General features: G+C 39.6%; 1 protein-coding gene across 1 annotated transcript in view; it reads right to left on the bottom strand.

The window, feature by feature from the left end:
* PLCB4 (phospholipase C beta 4) overlaps nt 1-19,886 on the bottom strand; it is a 340,960-nt gene that overhangs the window by 68,903 nt on the left and 252,171 nt on the right. Inside the window, exons 16-24 of the mRNA XM_047069062.1 lie at nt 19,086-19,165; nt 18,553-18,637; nt 15,710-15,800; nt 13,899-13,994; nt 7,635-7,735; nt 4,363-4,398; nt 2,048-2,189; nt 1,345-1,429; nt 879-1,003 (exon numbers count right to left, since the gene is read on the bottom strand). Coding sequence (XP_046925018.1) covers nt 879-1,003; nt 1,345-1,429; nt 2,048-2,189; nt 4,363-4,398; nt 7,635-7,735; nt 13,899-13,994; nt 15,710-15,800; nt 18,553-18,637; nt 19,086-19,165 — 841 coding nt within the window. The remainder of the gene's footprint in view (nt 1-878; nt 1,004-1,344; nt 1,430-2,047; nt 2,190-4,362; nt 4,399-7,634; nt 7,736-13,898; nt 13,995-15,709; nt 15,801-18,552; nt 18,638-19,085; nt 19,166-19,886) is intronic.

The following is a 19,886-nucleotide window of genomic DNA, read 5'->3' as shown; positions in this document are numbered from 1 at the left end:
GAAAATACTCCCAAATCAGGAAACATGGGAGGCATCTCCTTATATAGCAAAGGACTGAACAAGAAAAGGTTTTTATTTTGCTTTGTTTTACCAATTTTAAGGACCACACTATGGAATTAACCACAGCACGTGAATCGGTTTTGTGGCCTATTTCTTACCTCTTTTAGGTAGATAACTAGAGTCCAGTGTTTCTCTACCTCTAATCTTAAAATTGTGATCCTAGGTTCTGAAGCAAACTCCAAAAAGTTTTTAAAAATTGTTTATGCATTTAAAAAATTGACTCCTCTCCTTCTGGATGGGAAGAAGATCATATATTGGAAACTTGCCTTTGGGTATACTTTGGAAGATTAAGTTATAGATTAGTACCTCTGCGAATATATGAATCTTTACACACTGTTTTAATTGGAGTCCATGCTAGAATATTTTTCTGTACTTTTATGGTGAGGTGCCACTGTGTTGATATCTGCTGAATGTTAACAGTGGGAAGGGTACTTTCCAAGGGAGAAATGAGTCACCGTTACTGTATAGAGAGACTCAAATTTTTCCCATTTAATTTGGCCTTTGAAAATGAAGATAAGTTTGATCCAAAAACTAGAAAAATTAGAAATATTCTGGAAAAGGGGACAATGTTTGGCAGATTGGTTGTGGTATTTATGAAGAGAAATTCAATTTAAACCAAAATATTTTGCTTTCTACCCTTTTTATGGCTCTATTTTGGGTTTTTCATATCTCACCATTACATAAATCCAACATCACATTGTTTTGCCATATGTCTGCTTCCTTTAAAAAAATGCCCACGGCCAACTGATAGCAACTGTTGGCACCATCCTGTCAAAATGTTCTCCTGGAATTCGAGGTCACTGGACATCAGTTCCTACCTGGGGTCTGATAGTTGAGCGAAACCATCTGGCAGCCAGCGTTCCAGAAAATCTGAGGCATGTAATTACTGGAATCGACCCGGCCTCCCTTGGGGTAAATGCGGCTCATTTGCCGTTTGTTGTAACTGTGTAACTTATTAAGGAGAATGGAAAAAAAAGAGTATTCCAGAAGCAATAAATAAACAAAGACCTAAAACAACAATGGTCTAGACCAACGATAACAAAATGTAGATAACAGCAAATTTCACATTTGTAAGTGGTGCTTAGGAGAAAGACCATAGTCCACTGTGTAGACTATAAAAACATTTCACATTTGGACAGATTTTCACAGTTGCAGAGGTCTTTCACACATATTATTTTATTAGCTCTACAACCACAATTATCTATTAGGCATTTATCTGCTTTAGAGACTACTGCCAAACCCAAAGCACAGCAGCCGTTCGTTCTATTCACTACATAAGGATACTTCACAAATTCAATCGCGTGTGTCTTCAAGTAGCCTAGACCAACGGACTCATTAAAAGAAGACATGTTATAATGAATATTGCGCTCTGTAAAGAAAAACAAAGACGCACTCAGTGATGGTCCCATCCAACCTCACGGAAAGACAAGCAATAAATGTAATTACATCCCAAATCACAAGGCTTTGGAGGCAGATGTTCCATTACTGTATCTGCAGCTCCTACTTTCATTAATGTCCTGTGGATAGACACAGCTGACTTAAATAGTGATGGATTAAATTTGGCATCATTAAACAGATTATGTGTACATGTCCTCCACAGCCACCCCTGAAATATTTATATTGGATGGCAATGGTGGCTTCTCCAGACCACAAATGATTATGAAAGTTTAAAAATATACATTTTTGGAGGTCAGGTTTTTGATTAAGAGAGATCTTATGAAAATACATTTAACGCAAAAAGCAATACTAAGCTCTACTAATGCTAACCAATCCACAGTATCTCAGAGCCACCTTGTGGATGATGTAGGGAATGACAAGGCAATGCCACTGCGTGCTAAACACGTGGGTAAGAGCATGGTCTGTGACACAAAAATAAGGTAGAACAGCCCCTATACCCAGAAAAGAAAATGGTGACAAGTCAGATCACAGCTCATCAGCATAGTAAAAGCAGACAACTAAGGCAAGAGAATTTAACCTTTGGGGTTACCTTCAGCCACATGGAAACCTTGAAATTTTACGGGCTGTGCATAGTTGATCATTGTAGACAAATATGGATGGATATTAGTGGTAGCACCTACATATTTATAAGATGCCATCCATGCCTGTTCATCTTCTACAGTAACCAGGCCCTATAAGCACAAGGAAAGGAATATGCACATTGAGGACTTCAGTGGGACAGATGCATGCTACAGACATCCTCACTAAAGATGATCTGCACACACCAATTGAAAGATAAAGACCTTTTCTTCCTCAGCTTTGCTAAAGGATCATTATAAAAGTTCATGTGCAGGGGCACTTGGCTGGCTCAGTCAGTAGAGCATGTTACTCTTGATCTCAGGGTTGTGAGCTTGAGCCCCATGTTGGGGTGGAGCCCACTTAAAAAAACAAGTTCATGTCTATCATAGTCCCTAATAACATAAAAGGAGATCATAATAAAATATAAGGCTTATCTTACATTTTTTTAAGATTTCAAAACTACTTTAAAATATTCAAGAATGTATACTGAGGATCACAACAATCTATGAAATATATATGGCATATATTATCATTTCTCATTTCACAAATTGTGACAAAGTGGAAAAACAACTTCAGTGTGTATCAGAATCCCTGGAGGGCTTGTTAAAACATAAAGTCCTAGACCTCATCCTCAGAGTTTACAATGAAGTGACTGTGGGGTGAGGCCCAGTATTTCCATTTTAACAGCATTTTTAAGTGCTAATGATGTGGCTGGTCTGGGGACCACACTTTGCTTAACAATGGTCTAGAATTGAAGCCACATACGTAAGTAGTTTACAGTATCTTTTTAAAGAGGTTATTCTGAAAATAATCTGATAACCCACTACATAGGACATGTCAACACTGCATCATTTTACAGAGAGGAAACAAGAAAAATTACTTTGATTTATTTCTTGGTAAGTCAGAACAGAAAAAAACATCAAAAAATAATGCAAATGATCAACACTTTGTTGAGAACTTTGAAAACCTAAATTTCCTGCAGAGACTGATACAGGAGAACGAACCAAACCGCTCAGTTATGTGAATCTGTTCATTAGTTAAATGCTCAGATTTTATCTGATGACTTAATAACCTGAGCATTCTAAATCATCAAACTGATTTCACCAATAAAAACCTGAGATAAATAATCAAATAATATAACTCGTTTTTATTTTTAGCCATTTCTTTATATGTCTTGTCCACTCAAATAAGAGCAGAGACCATGTCTGATTCCTTTCTTGGGTGTTTAATGATAATAAGTAACACCAGGACAACACGTTGGGCACTGGGCTGAATTCCTGCACACACAACTTCATTACTGCCAGTAATCATGTGGAATAAAAATTAGAGTCCCACCCATTGAGCATGTGAGAACACTAGGGCCTTGAGGATTAAAATAATTTGGTCACAGCTACTTAGCTAACACACAGCAGGGACCAAACATCAACCCCTGCTTTGTTGACCCCAATACTTTATGAAATTCTAAAAGAGAATTTCATGAATGTCATGGGAGGGTCTGAGATCAGACATGTCCCTAACTACTCCAAACTTACTATATAGACAGTAAGAAGATAGAGTCTCACTCCAAATAAGATAGGGCCCCACAGACAGCCAGACATGATATTCTGAAGTTCTCAAGTATGGGGATTAAATAACCAGGCAAATTTTTGTCTTTGCCATCAGTATCATTACTATAATAAACCATGTGCATTTACTCAATAAAACCACTGTGATATCCTGAAGAATGCTGAAGAGGGCAAAAGAAACTAAAAATGTATCTTTACTTTCCTTATAATAAAGTCGATATCTAGTAACATCCAATACAGGTCCAAAATGTATGTAGTGTGAAATTAACTAATGATCTTTTAAAATGCCAGTGTAGTCAGAACCAAGGTCACCTTGCTAGTATACTATCAGATAGATCTGATGACCTCTTAGGTCATTTTTATTTTCAGATTCAATGTGTTGATGATTATGTACTCCTATTGTAGGAATGAAATCTCTAATGTCAACTAAGTGCCTGACTGCACTAAACACTTATTTTTAGGGAAATCATCTTATTCACCTGCCCTGGTTTTGATTTTTATCAGGATTTAACCATTTCATCACTGTGAAAAATTCTTTCTTTTGAAAACTCTCATAATTAGATGCATTAAGCATGTAAATATTATACTCATAAATAGTAAGTCTGATATTCCATTGGGAAGGGGGAGATATAGAGTTAACATTTAGTACAAACTAGTTCAATATTAGAGAGCCACATATGGTATTTCATAATAAACAAACTGCACAAGGAAATTTTTTTACCTTTTTGTTGATTTCATGTTCAAGGTCATCTGAAGCCTAAATTAGAGAAAGACAAAAATTTGTTTACTTTTCTAAAGGGCAAAATTCCAAATTTACTAGCCATATGTATGCAAATATTTAAATAGATATATGTAAACTTGTTATTCTATTTGTTAAGGTGGAAAGTTATTGAGGACATAAGGCCTTGGCGAAAGCAAGTACTGGAAAAATACAACAGCCTGTCTTACATACCAGAAAAGCAAATCCTAATGCTATCTCTCCTTTGTTGATAGTCTTTGCCTATTCAGATGTTTCCCTTTTAGTAGTTTAATCAATTATTTAGTCATGGGGTTTGGGAAATAATTGATGTGGCCAACTCTTCTGACACATAAAGGGCAGACAAGCATGAATGGATACTCTGTGGCAATTCAACACTCATGTCTGGACATTGGTAAAGGTTTTATGTGGTAAGGTAGCATCAAGGTAAACATTGAGTCTTGGTAAGCATCCAGTAGTATCCAAGTAGTCAAAATACTATCAGACAAGGGTGGGTGTGATGAAAGTGTCTCTTTTGCTTTGCTCTTCAAATACTCTCCCATTTTCCTACTACCAAATACATATACCCATGCATTCTTCACTGTCTTCAATGATGGGATCCCTGCTCCCATCAAAGACCACACCCTCACATCACCACCATACCATTCCATTCTTACCTCCTCAGGGAACTAACAGGCAGTTATCCTCTCTCTCTCTGGCAAGACTAATCTCTCCTTCTCCATGGTGCCATGTGCAATATTTGCAAACCTACTTCAGATTCATTCATTCTAAAAATAACACTCCTTTGACTTCTCAAATTGCCTTTAGCCACCAGCCTATTTCTTGCTTCCCTTTACAACAAGACTTCTCGAAAGTATAGTCTCTACTTGGGATGCCTGGCTGGCTCAGTTGGTACACACCTCGGGGTCATGAGTTCAAGCCTCATGTTGGATGTAAAGATTACTTAGAAAAAAAAGTATAGTCTCCACTTATTCATATCCATCTGCTTCATTGGCCCCCACCACTCTATTGAAACTTCTCTTTTCAAGTCAGCAATGACTCCATGCTACCAGTCCAATGGACACTCTTGAGTCTCTACTCGTTTAATCAACAACAGTCAAAAACCAACCACTTTGCCAAGGGCTAGGAGGTGGGAGGAATGAGATGTTGATCAAAGAGGACTAACGTCCAGTTACAAGAGTAGTAAGTTCTGGGGATTTAGTTTATAGCATGGTGTCTATTGTTAATAACACTGCATCATATACTTGAAAGTTGCTAAGAGAGCAGATCTTAAATGTTCCCACCACACACACACACACACACACACACACACACACACACACACACACGTAATTATGTGAGGTGATGGATATGTTCACTAACCTTATTGCGGTTATCATTTCATAATGTGTACAGGTATGAAATTATCACATGTACACCTTCAACTTACACAGTGTTATGTCAATTATATTTCAATTAAGCTGGAGAAAAGAAATCCCAACTCTCTTCACTTCTTCTCTTATCCCTGTTCTCTTGGCTTCCTTGGTCTCAATAATTTCCCTCCTACTTCTCAGGGTGTACCTTAGTCTTCTTTTCTGACTCACCTTCTCTGCCTCTTCCCATGATCATCATCTTCTGAACTCCTAGTTTTTATCTCTAGCCTGACCTCTCCTCTAGTTCCAGATACACGTCACGACGACGCTAACTACAATGGTGAAGATGAAAAATTATGATAATGTAGCAACAATAATGAATGCTTTCATGGGAATGACCATATGCTAGGCCCAACTCTAAGCTCTTTACATATCCTAAACCCATCTACTTTTCATAATGGACCAATGAAATAGGTGTTATTATCTTAATTTTGCTGTTGAGGAAACCAAGACACTGAGAGCTTAAGTAACTTCCCTGAGGCTACACAGTCAGGAAATGTCAATGCTACATGCACCCAGATGGCTGCTGCCCCTGGAACAGCTCACAGGCCTCAAAGATCCTGTCCTGTTTGAAACATTGAGTTCCTTATCTTTCAGTCTTCTTTACTTTCCACCCAGCTCCTTAAACTCAGACCTAGAGAGTCATCTTGCTTCCTCTTTCCCCTTCACTCATCCACATTCAATCCATCAGCAAGTTGAATCATCTTTGCTTCCTCAACAGATCTTCAATCCACTCAGTCCTGCTTCCAACTGTCCAGTTTAACACTCCGGAGTCTGGCTGAGTACAACAGCCTGGCCTAACTGCTCTTCCTGCGTTCACTCTTGCTTCTTTTTAATCTCCATATGGTACCTACGGTGGTCTTTAAAAACTATCAGGCTGCATTGCTCCCTTCTTTAAACCTTTTCAAAGGCTTCAGATTTCACTTAAATTAACATTTGAGTTTCTAAGAGTAACTTCCCAAATCCTGCATCATCTAGTTCCTACCTTCCTGTACCATCTCATCTTGTTTCACTCTGCTCCTCATTCAATCTACTTTGTTCAGTGTCTTTATTGCTGTTACCCCTCAACTGGGGCCCTTTCTCTATTCTGTGTGTGGCTGGCTCCTTTGCCTTTGGGGATCTGGCTTCCTTATTCCCTCGACCTCATTACTCTCCATTTTAGCACTCATTTTTAGTTTCAGAATAGCACTTATCACAAATTGTAATTATAGAATTGGTTGTTTATTTGTTGCCTGTTTCCTATTCCCTCCCGGTAAACTCCCATCAGACTATAAGCTCCATGAGAGCAGAAACGAAGCATGTTTTGACCTTTTTGGGTTGTTATGGCCTAAACTATGCCTGGCACATAGTCAGTACATAATAACTTTTTCTTGGCTGAATGGTTGGACGGACGGAAATACTTTTATACTTATCCTACATTAGGTGGGAGACGCGATACCTAACTGGAAGGATGGATTTTCTAATGAGGGCTTGCTTGGGATGATTGGAGTCATTTTTCTGATGACTTCAACAGGTTAACCTTTGCCACCAGGATGCTGTTGTCTCCCTATTCACCTATAATAATGTAATACATGATTTACCTAAAGGACACTGGACAAAGTAAGTTGTGATCAATAGTAGGCACAGCTAATAAGCAATTCAAATGTCCTTTCTAACTTAAAATTGTTCATGCATGGATTAACATATGGACTCTGGTCACCCAACTCAGAAGGGGAATTATAGGCTACTTTATTTTCTGTGGTTGTCACATTTTGAAAACTTCCTAACTAACAGCTGCTACCTCTTCTTGAGAGTCATAACAAAAAGGGATGCCAAGACTCCGACCTTCTTGACACTATTTGCAACAGCCTCCTTGTGACCCAAGTCATCAGCAGAAAGTTCACTTCCAAATTTGTATTCAGGGTGAGCTTCCTCCTCTTGGTCAGCTGTGTCAAAGAAAAAAAGAAAAACAATGAAGCCAAATTACTACCAGTCAGATCATCTTCATAATCTTGGGTAGAACACAAACTCTTTTACACGGGAATGAAGCTAACTGAAAATGGGAACATTTAAATATGCAATTCTTTCAAATAAAGCTTTTACTAAACTCTTACCTACTCAAGGCCAAGGAGCACATCTTGTTAGCTGTTATTTCTCTTGCGCCTAGCATGATATGTGACATGTGTGATGCTTAATACGTTTTTCTTAAGTGACTGATCACTTCCATCCCAGTATACTAACCCTAAAAATTAAAGCCTCGATCACTCAAGAATATCTGTAACTTACAAAGGGTCTTCTGATCTTCCATGGGAAGATACAAGAAATAGAAAATATACTTGATAATTAAGAAAAAAAAAACAGACTAACTGTCCACTTATAGGTTACGAGCATAGTGACTTGCGGCTGGGAGTGGTGTAACATAAAAAAGAAAGAGCTTGAACTCCACACCTGAAAAACAAACAATCCAGTGAAGAAATGGGCAGAAGACATGAATAGATACTTCTCTAAAGAAGACATCCAGATGGCCAAAAGACACATGAAAAGATGTTCAACGTGACTCCTCGTCAGGGAAATACAAATCAAAACCACACTGAGATACCATCTCACGCTGGTCAGAGTGGCTAAAATGAACAAATCAGGAGACTATAGATGCTGGAGAGGATGTGGAGAAATGGGAACCCTCTTGCACTGTTGGGGGGAATGCAAACTGGTGCAGCCACTCTGGAAGACAGTGTGGAGGTTCCTCAAAAAATTAAAAATAGACCTACCCTATGACCCAGAAATAGCACTGCTAGGAAGTTACCCAAGGGATACAGGAGTGCTGATGCATAGGGGCACTTGTACCCCAATGTTTCTAGCAGCACTTTCAACAATAGACAAATTATGGAAAGAGTCTAAATGTCCATCAACTGACGAATGGATAAAGAAGATGTGGTTTATATATACAACGGACTACTACTTGGCAATGAGAAAGAATGAAACCTGGCCATTTGTAGTAATGTGGATGGAGAGTATTATGCTAAGGGAAATAAGTCAGGCAGAGAAAGACAGATACCATATGTTTTCACTCATGTGGATCCTGAGAAACTTAACAGAAGACCAGGGGGGAGGGTAAGGGGAGAAAAAAGTTACAGAGAGGGAAGGAGGCAAACCATAAGAGACTTTTAAATACTGAGAACAAACTGAGGGTTGATGGGGAGTGGGGGAGAGAGGAAAGTGGATGATGGGCATTGAGAAGGGCACCTGTTGGGATGAACATTGGGTGTTGTATGGAAACCAATGTGACAATAAATTACATATATATATATATATACATATATATATATATATTTTGCATGTATGTATGTATGTAGGTATGTATGTGTGTGTGTATGTATGTATTTATATATAAAGACCTTGGAAGGATTGTACTGCACCTGTAAACCATTTGTCAAACCTGGCTTAGGTTTGGCAGACTCTAAAATCATTCCTTAAGCTCATGCTAACAGGGAGGCTGGAAGTGGGTGCTAACTGAAGCTGATGCCCCAAGAGCATGGCCCAGGCTGTGAAAGGAGGCACAGAAGCACTCAGTCCACCAGTCCAGAGAGGGACAAACTCTGGTATCCTCTCAAGGATGTCAGTGGAAAAAGAATCACCCATTGAAAAATGAGCTACATGCTGGTGTGAGATCTGGATTCCCATGATCGCCATTCTGCAAAAAGCTCGCATGTAAGGAATCTGCCTAAAAACCAGCCAGAATCAGGAGACACCCATAGGCCTCAGGACAAGTCCAACACAAATCCACCCTGTCACAACACAGGGCACGAGGGACCCCTACTGGACAAAAACAGTGAAATGATTTCTGAGAATGGACTCTCAAGAGCAGAGTGGGAAGCAGACCCATAATTGGAGATTTTTTTTTTTAGATCATGTTTAAAATGTGCAAAGAACTCCAGAACAAGAATAAAAGAACAACTATTTCATCATCAGTTGCAAGATGCGTTTTTTACATATTAATATTTCTGATGTTATAATGTGTTTTCAATTGTAAAATGACATTTTACAATTAATTGGAAGCATCTCTCTTTCTTAGTCATAAATAAAATAATGGTGTCTTTCAAATGATGATACCTTAGATTTGGAATTTCTTTTTGCAAAGTATTATTTCAGACATGGAAAAAAGTGAGACAAGAGAGACAGACACTTTCCTGTTTTGAAACTGGTATTCAGATGCATGGATACTGTGGAGACAGATGATTAAAAAAAGAAAAAAAGTAGGTCATAGAGGCCTTAGGCAGAAAAAAAAAGGATTTAAGAAGTTGGAATAGGTCTTTAAAAAATCTAGTCCAGTGTGTCCACTTTATAGATGAGGAAATAGATTCAGAGATACGATTTATAAAACCAAGGCCACAGAGTAAAATACGGGCCTATATTTCTCTGGATTCTTAGCCAATGCTTTTAACAGGACGCTAAATTTCCATGACCATTGAATTTCCGTGACTTACAGTCTATAACCAAGACTTTGAAACTCCCCACCATTAAATTTCCAGTTCATATATCTCATAGTCTAACCAGTTCATATAGCCAGATATAAACTACGTGAAGTCAAGGAATGTGGCCCATACAAGTGGTACAGACTTGACTTTAAAAGAGATGTGTGAATGAATGGTACCATTCCCTGAGTGTGCAAGAATGCAGAGGCATACCCACAACCACATCCAGTTTTGCAATTCCTCACTGCTCGTTTTACAGTCCTGGAAGCCACGGATCCTTCTGAATCTAAATCCAGCCTAACAACTGGGGAAATGCTCTCACAGACTAAGAGCCTCTTCTATTTTTTTACAGCCTCCCGGCAGGGTTACTCTTGAACTATGCTTGGCTTCCTCTTGCCTGCTGTGTTGAAGTATTTAAATTAGAGAGTCTAGTCATTCATGTATAGTAGGATCATACTGTGACACCAGGGTAATTATAGCCAACTGGTTGACCAGAATTAAGCCAGGGATCACTGAGGGAACCTAAGAATCATAAATATAACTGGCACAGCAGAAACTTCTATGCCCTGAAAGAGAAATTCAAGTGGGTGATTTTGTCCTCTCAGCCAATTTTCTACATGTAAGCTATCCCCCACATGTCCCAATATCATTTGTTAACATTTAATCAAAATCTCAAGTATTTTTTGGAATAACATGGGAGCCCCTAGAGCCAAATATTTTGTAGGAATCATTAACATATGCATAAAAGAGTACCCTTATGGATGATAAGTGTAATCAAAAGGACCCTCAGTTTGGATTATTTTGTGTGTTCAGGAAATTTTCACATCTTTGACTTTCATCAGTTACATTTTTTGTTTAAAACAATTTAACAACAATTTTGCATATTGGTGATCTCTTCATATTCCTGTATGTTAGAAGGGCTGTATTATAAGGTACAAAAGGTCTTGAACTTGGAGTCAGGCAATTCTGAGATTGAACTATAATGCCATTGCTCACCAGCTGTGGGGTCATGTGCAGAATCTGTTACCTAAGCTTCAGCTTCCTCATCTGAAAAAGGAGTGTAATGATACCAATCTCATTGGACCATACAAGCAAGGATTAGATAAGGCAGTGATGTAAACCGCTACATTCACAGTTGGCACAACAATGGTGGTTGCTATTCATATTATTATTACTTTCCTTGTTAATTTAGTCTATTATTCTGCAGTTTGTTTTACTGGATTGTGCAATCTAGTAATGTCTGACATGCTTTCAACTACCATCTATAAAACTTAACCTGAGTTAAGGAACTCATTTTACATATTTTTCATCTTTTCAAATCTTAGAAGTATTTTACTGACCTTTTGAAATAATATTCAATATTTTATTCTTAAATCTTGATTAGGCTTATTATTTGCAAAAGAAAAAGTGAGATAATAGAATAGGCACTGTGGTTGATAGCATTTTCCAATGACAGCTGCAAGAATATCTGCTCTTGTATAATGTGATCTTGCCACTCACCTACCCCCCTCAAACTTGGGTGGGCCTTAATCTTGCTTTGATGAATAAAATATACAGGAAATGATGATGTGCCTGTTGTGGGCACAGTTCTTAAGTTTAGCAGCTTCTGCTTTCTGCCTCTTGGAACACTGGCTCTCAGGATGCTTCATCTAAAGATTTGGCCATCGGGGCCCCTGGGTGGCTCAGGTGGTTAAGCATCCGACTTCAGCTCAGGTCATGGCCTCACAGTCAGTGAGTTCAAGCCCCGTGTCGGGCTCTGTGCTGACAACTCAGAGACTGGAGCCTGCTTCTGATTCTGTATCTCCGTCTCTCTCTTACCCTCCCCCGCTCACACTCTGTCTCTCTCTCTCTCTCCAAATATAAATAAACATTAAAAAAAAAAAAAAGACTTGGCCACCATGTTTTGAGAAGCCAAACCACATGGAAAGGCCACATGGAGGTGCTCTGGTCTGTAGACCCTAAGCTCGTCACCACAACTGCCAGCCACACAAGTGTGCCACCTTGGACAACCAGCCCAAGTGAACCTTCAGATGACTCTAGCCCCAGATGTCATCTGCCTGAAAATGCATGAGAAACTTAAGGGAGAAGCACCAACCTGAGCCCTAGATGACCTACACAACTAAAGAAATAAAGTGTTATTTTAAGCCTCTAGATTTTGGGGTGGTTTGTTTCACAGTAATAGATAATTGCAGCAGTCATCGATTAAATAATTCCAGATACCTCTGTCCTCCTAGAAACTCCCTGCCATATACAACATATGAAAAGTAAGTCATGACTGTTCTCTGGGAGTGGAGTGGAACCCATGGGTTGGACATGGAACACAAACCATCGTTATGAAGTCAGTTCCACAGGAAGCCATCTTTATTAAGCTGTCTTTATTACCGATATTAATTCTCACAGCTTTCAGATTTTCACTTATAATATCAAGCTTTCCTAAAATCTACTCTCATTATTTCAGATATTTATAGAGTAACTGAAGAGAGTTTCTGCATGTGTCTAAATTATTTAGCCTCAAACCACTACATAAATCCAAGGCAGTGTCCAATCAACATACACACAATGTAAGGCCAAAGCATTTTGCTAATCAGTTTTCATACCACCTAATGAACAAACAGTTTTCTAAAAATATTCCAAACATTTCGAAGGACCCACTTAAAATCAAACATGAGGGTTATATGGCCCTATATTATGGTTTTATGGCTATATGGCCCCAGTAGCAAATATTCATCTATTTTAAGCAAGGTTACCTTTGCTAAAATTATCTACTGCTATTCATAATTCTGGTGAACTGGTGATTTGAAGGAATTTGAACTTGAAATTTTAATACTGGCTTTGAATTTCCAGTTCATTTCATGTGTGCATACAAACCAATCATCTACCTGAGGGTCTCTACCCATGTTCCCTTCCTTTTAACTCGCCTTCTATTATCATCATTAACAACACCGACATTTATGTTTTTGTTTACAGGAAGGGATTGCCAAATGTTCTTTTTATTCCAACCCCTTGCCTTCTACAGCAAGGATTCTTTGGCTGTGAATTTCTGCTGAGCAGCTGAAGGCACAACAGGAAGGGAGATGACTCAGCCATGAAAATCTAGTGCCTAGGTAAACTGGAAGTAACATTGGGAAAAATACCAAAAAAAAAAAAAAAAAAGGATTAAAGCTTGGTGCACAAATACATCCTTGACTACTAGAAATTAAACCCTCACATTATCCAAGAGAGTCTATGGAGACAAATTCTTTCCTTTCTTATTTTAAAATTTTGGGGGCACCTGCATGGCTCAGTCAGTTAAGCAACTGACTCTTGATTTCAGCTCAGGCCATGATCTCCCAGTTGATGGGTTCGAGCCCCACATGAGGCTCTGTGCTGATGCTGTGGAGCCTCCTTGCAATTCTCTCCCCCTCTCTTCTCTCTGTTCCTCCCCCGCTTGTACACTCACTCACTCACTCTCTCAAAATAAATAAACTCAAAAAAAAATTTTTCTATGTGGGGCACCTGGCTAGTTCAGTTGAAGGAGCACTCAACTCTTGATCTTGGGGTCGTGAATTTGAGCCCCAAGTTAGGTGTAGAGCTTAAAAATGAACTTTTTTTTTAAAACTATTTTTGTGACACTTAAGTTGAAAGAAAACCAACTTACCACTCTCTATTTCCTCTTCATTATCATCCTCTAAGATGTTAACCGGGGCAGCAGATTCTCCAGCTTCCATCATGCTTTTCAAAGCTTCAAGCTGTTCTGTCATTAAAAACAAACAGGAAGGAGATGATGACAGGTGCTCCATCACTTGCAAAGCCTGAGCTTGAAGATCGACACTGAGAAGGAAATGTATTGTCTGGGCTCCCACTGGCTACATTCCTAAGACCGTAGCAGATCGCTGCTTGGACGTCTCAAGGGACTTGCAACAACCACACACTGTCTACACAGGGTGAAGAACTAATGGAGCATGGGTGAAATGCCAAAGTTCTGGTCATAAGTTTGAGAGGAAGGCTCAGTCACTAAGAAAGATGTTAAGGCTTGGTAATAAAGGTGCGTCATTTGAATGTGATGTTGAAGCGACGCAAAAGAGATGTGCACAAGCGACTGAAAAAACTTCAGGAACAAATATCTGCAAGTGACAGATCTGAGACAATTATCCTCATGTATAAAGCTCTGATAAGTCAGTAAAGATAGATGAAGTAATTTTAAAAATGAGAAAATGTGCAGAAGCATATTGTAAATGGTGATATACAAAGAAACTAGTTACCAAAAACATAAATATCAAAAAAACTCAAGTCTCATTTCCCTTCTCCTAGTCAGCCACATATACATACAAGATGGCCAACAGCCAGCAGTAAGAATATCCCTGGAAAGCAGGCATCCTCCTACATTATAGCGAGAATGTAAATTGGTACAATTTTTCTGAAAGACAAAGGTAAATCACAGTATAAAATGTGTATATGCTTTGGCCACCCAACTCTAATTGCACCAATGGATTCCAACGAGAAGCTGCGTAAATGTACAAAATGAACACGACATGTGTCTGTCACTGTCGTTTCTACAGTAATGAACATCCATCAGTTGGGACTGGTCACATGGTACCATATCCCACATAATAAATTCTGTATAGTGTTTCATACATTAGAATTATAGTTAGCAAGTTGTAACTTTAGTATGAACTTAAGTATACTTAATTGGTTGAGTTAAACATAATAAAAAATCAGTATATTTAACATGATCCCACTGGTATGAAAAACGTACGTCTAAACATATACATGTGTCTATAGTACATGTACGTATGTGTAAAATATTAATTTAGTGCTATTTTATTGTTTCCTTGTGTTTTCCTTTGTTGTTTTCATTCTCCTATGGTATTATTGCTTTTGTAATAAACTATAAGTACTATAATTTAAAATTTAGAATACCTAGGGTAAAAATACAATGCGATCATACCATTAGTTAATGCTTCACTCAAGAGATGGGCTAAAAGAAAATATTTTCCAAGATTTCCAGGGAAAATGTCTACATAAAATCATTTCTCTCCCTACACACACATATATACATTCACACATTCACTCAGGATCCCTAGATATGTAAACCTCACACAGGCAAACTGCAAAGGGTAACTTTTGAAGAGGACTTTAGAGCATATAAAATGATAAATGCTAGTTCCTTCCATCTCGATAAATTCTAAAATGCCTCTTTCCATTTTCTTCTCGTTTTCCCTTGGGATCACTCCAAATCCTGCATCCTATGAATGTATGAATATGCTTTTCCCACTGCAGGAACGAGTTGATGTGGAAACTGCACTTAAACGTACACGTGGCCACATTGCTATGAAAAGTATATGTAACACCACTGTGCCCCTTTCGTCCCCTAAATCAGTGGTTTGAAAATTTATTTCACTCCAGACAGCTGAATTGTCCAAACACAATGAGTGTATGCCTCATTATTGATGTGTGTCTTTGACTTACTTTTTTCGACCTCAGGTTTCAGCCGTTTATTTTTGATGAGTATTTTTCTTTTGAGGTCATTGGGGGATGGTAAGGGCCTGCCTGGTTCGAGCTAGAGATAAACAGAAAAGGCTGAATTAATGATGTGCTTCACTAGTTTCATTCCCGGCCCAGAATGAGCATGGAAGCCAGTGTTATACAGCCCAATGTCCACTAGATGGCAGTCAGCACACTTTTATGTTTTCATTCCCCAGCCCCAATTAGCCTACTGCATGCAACTTTGCCCTAGACTGCAAACCGGACATCTAGTCTCCCAGAGGTATGCACAGCCACTCCGCCTTCCCCAGTGGGACCTGGGTCTGACCTGGGGTGCTGTTGGGGGAAGGGCTCCTGTTTAGCCTCAGGTCTTGCTCTTTTTATGCATTGGGTAAAGTACACGGGATCGTTGTGATAGCTGGGGTCCTAAGTGCTTTCCCAGGCAGAAGTCGAGAGGCTCCCCTGATCCCCTCAAGTGTTGGGGCTGTATTAGTAAGCCTGTTTGCTCAGTAAACTGATGCAACCCCAATACCTGGGATTGTGGTTGTGTGGGTTCAATAAGAGAATCAAGAAGGGAGTGGTCTTAATTACTGAAACTTAACCTCTACTGTGGATTCGTTTGCTTGGATTTATGTCTGCAAAGGAGATGTCCTTTCTTTTATTACCTCTGATCCACACAACTGTGCCATATCTACTCATCCATTCCCCTTTCCCCCATCCATGCATGGACATACCTACCCACCCATCCACCCACCCATGTCTTCCATGCATCCTTTCATTTTTTTCAAAAGTATTTTTCTACTACTTATTACATGCAAGGCACTGTGCCTTCCCATGTCTGTGTTGCCTCAAAGCTCTTTGCCCATATTCTGCTTCCTTCAGAAGCCTGCTGAATCTTGTCTATTCCCTAGCGATCTCTCTTGAACCTGGATATCTCTAATAAATATTCAATAGGTTGTAGGCCATCTTCCTTTTTAGCTATGGTTTTATGTTTATGCTCTATGTCTCCCACAGACATTTAGTTCAGGGAGGTCTTACTCCCACGTGTATTACCTACGCTTCCCACAACACCTTTCATGAATGTGCATGTCGTTCCATAAAGAATACGGTGGTCTTTCCATGGCAGCAAGCACCTTAGCCCAATCAGAAAAGTAAACAGAGGGTCTACATAAAACAAAAATAACATAAGGGGTGTCTGGGTGGCTCAGTGGGTTAAGCGTCCGACTCTTGGTTTTGGCTCAGGTCACGGTCTCACGGTTCATGAGATTCAGTCCCACACTGGGCTCTGTGCTGGCAGTGTGGAGCCTGCTTCGGGTTCTTTCTCTCCCTCTTTCTCTTCCCCTTCCCCGCTTGTGCTCTTTCTCTCTCTCTCAAAATAAATAAACTATGAACTATAAAATGAAATACAGTGAAATAAAGTAAAATAAAATAAAACTAAACAGGGCTGTTTCTTAGTTTGGGTTCCCTCAGAATCACTCTCCGAGACAAGGATGTGAATATACCTGTAGATTACTTGGGCGGCAGCCTCAGGAAGGGCCAACAGAGGAGTGGGAAAGTGAAAGAAAGAAGGCAGGCACGGGGGTGCCCCGGCAGGCACCGGGGTGTTACGAGGTGACTTATCACTGAGGGGGCCAGAGTGTGGTCCCCTGGGGAGCCCTGGCAGACGGTGCAGAACAAAGAACGTGCTGTTGAGCGGTCCCTCCTGAGGGAGGAGTGAGGGGCCCAGCGGGAGGGCTGTCTGGTCTCTAGCACCTCAGGCCCATCTCTCACACAGGGGCAGAGCAGGCTCCAGTGAGCAGAGGACCGCACCTCAAGCAAAAAGCTGCAGGCACAAGCAGCTGCAAGTCAGGCCAGTGTGCAGGGAACAGGGAGGGTTGCAAGGATGCGGGGCAGGCAGCCTGCAGTCAGTAGGCTGAAGGTAATCAGGGGTGGGTGCAAAGGATGCAAATATCCTCGTGTCCTATATTTTTTTCAGGTTTTTTTTTTTTTTTTTTTTTTTACTACTGCAGAGTACTTTATACTTCATCCTGTTGGCTGGCTTCTACTCATACCATCTTGTGACAGTGGATCTTTACCACTTTGGAGGTTATGGACCCTTGCAAAAATGTGATGAACTCTCTGGAATCAAACTATATACCAAAAAAGGAAAACAAAGCAAGCAAACAAACAAAAAGAAACGCAAAACTGTACGCAATTTAGAATGAATTCACAGACCTCACAAAGCCTATCTGCGGGCCACAGGTTAAAAATTCTTTGCTTTATGAAGTAATCAGCAGGTGTAAAAATGAAACTCAAAAATGCATGTCTAACACTTTCCAAGTATTTGTTGTGGAGTTGGGACATTGGACTTCAGACTCTTGTGACTTCTTCCATCTAGGGAGTTCTCACCACAATGGTCTTCCATTTGATTTACCTGGAGAGGCTTTTTTGAAAACACCATGCTCAGGCCTTACCCAGATCAATTAACTTAGAATCTCTGAGCGGGTCCCAGGCAAAGGTATTTTTAATCTTCCTTATAGATGATCCTATCATGCAACCAACTAAAGGACAATTGCTGAGTATAGATTCTCTGCCAGGAGGCATTTTATAAAACTTTAGGACAGAGATCTCAGAAACCATGAGACCTTGAGACCTTCCAGATTAAATTGGGCTACATGTTTATTTTATGTCTCTCTCTTCACATCTGTCTGAAGCACAACAGCTTTCTGTATCAATTAATTTAAATAAATATGAAGATCTTTAGTCCTCTAGCACTACTTGACCCTTTAGAAATGAATTTCAAAACAAATCCATTCAGGTTAGAAATACAGTTTGCTAAAAATACATACTGGATGTGATTCAAGTGCTTGTTTCAACAGGAGATCCCCAAATAGATCTTCGCAATATTTGGACATCTTGTACTGTTGATATTTGCTGGAGAGAGAGAACTGGCATTCGTAAATTCAAACATCCATTAACAGTCCAAGAATAAGAGACATCCATTCCTAGATGATTAAAAACTCCCACTCTGCAAAGTACATGCTTGTCTTCCTACGGCTAAGGAAGATGCTCTGTTATATACCACGAACTTTAACTGGTATAGTTTAACAAGTAGATTTTGCCTCCCCAAATAAGAGCTGGTACACAGAATAAAAAATGGCTTTCAAGTTCATGAAGTCTGAGATCAAGTACACTGCCAAATCTTCCAACTCAATGGAACCTTGAACAAGGTGTCCAGATCTCTGACCTTTTGTTTTTTTCCTCTTTCTTTTTTGCATAAGATCAAGTGTCCTATTTCACAAAACTGTACAGCATTTAAAAAGATGTAGAGCAGGAGTGGGGAATGGGTAGTAGATACTTAGAGGAGATTGCACCCTTATACCTGCAGTGATTTTCAAAGGAGAGAATTACAGGATATTCGGATGTGACAAACGCAGTTTCCTTGATGGCTTGAATAACATCCTTTAAAGATAAAAAGTGTAAATGAGATAGGAGCAAACAACAACAACAACACAATTAAGGCACCTGAAACCATTCAGAGACCATTAATTTGAGCTTTTCAGAAAGTCAATTCTGGCAATAAGACCTGGAGAACCCATTCATCTTGCTACTTTCACACGTTGAGTCCCCTTGTGGTTCGTTAGAGCCCAGGGACCAGTTTATGGTTAATGACCCTTCCCTCCCCCGCAAAGCTCTCTCTGACTTTGCTAAAATTATGGGGCTAGTAACGAACAAGAAATTTCATCTAAATCACATGCTGGCTTCTTGCTTGATAATCTGGCAAGACAGGTTCAGAGTTTCCCTTTCTTGCTGAAGGGCAGGTGAGGTTTTGGTACAGCGATTTTCACAGCAGACCACTCTTTCACCTCTCCCGCCTAGAAAAGAAATGTATTGGTGATAACCTAAGGATTAACAGAGGCTTTTATTGGCTTTCTTCTGTGTTTGGGAGTCTGTTCTTGGCTACATTTCATCAATTTGATGAAGATTCCTGTGAACTGATGTGACATGTACAACATCCCCTGTTTCCTATTAGCCTGATGAAAGTGGTTGGAGGGGTAGGTGACCAGGAAGTGGGGGTTCTCCATGGTCAAGCAACATGTGAGGTAAAACAGGTGTTCTAGATGTCCCTCCCTGAACTAGAAGCTTGGTCATTTGAAATAACCTTTCAATGTGCTGAGCATGT

This window comes from Lynx rufus, unplaced genomic scaffold (genome assembly GCF_022079265.1).
Source record: "Lynx rufus isolate CCGP_SWC_20201006 ecotype Redwood Valley unplaced genomic scaffold, mLynRuf1.p SCAF_8, whole genome shotgun sequence".
In the NCBI taxonomy this organism is placed as follows: Eukaryota; Metazoa; Chordata; class Mammalia; order Carnivora; family Felidae; genus Lynx; species Lynx rufus.
Note: the sequence above shows the minus strand (reverse complement) of the source record. Positions and strands in the feature narration are given on the sequence as shown.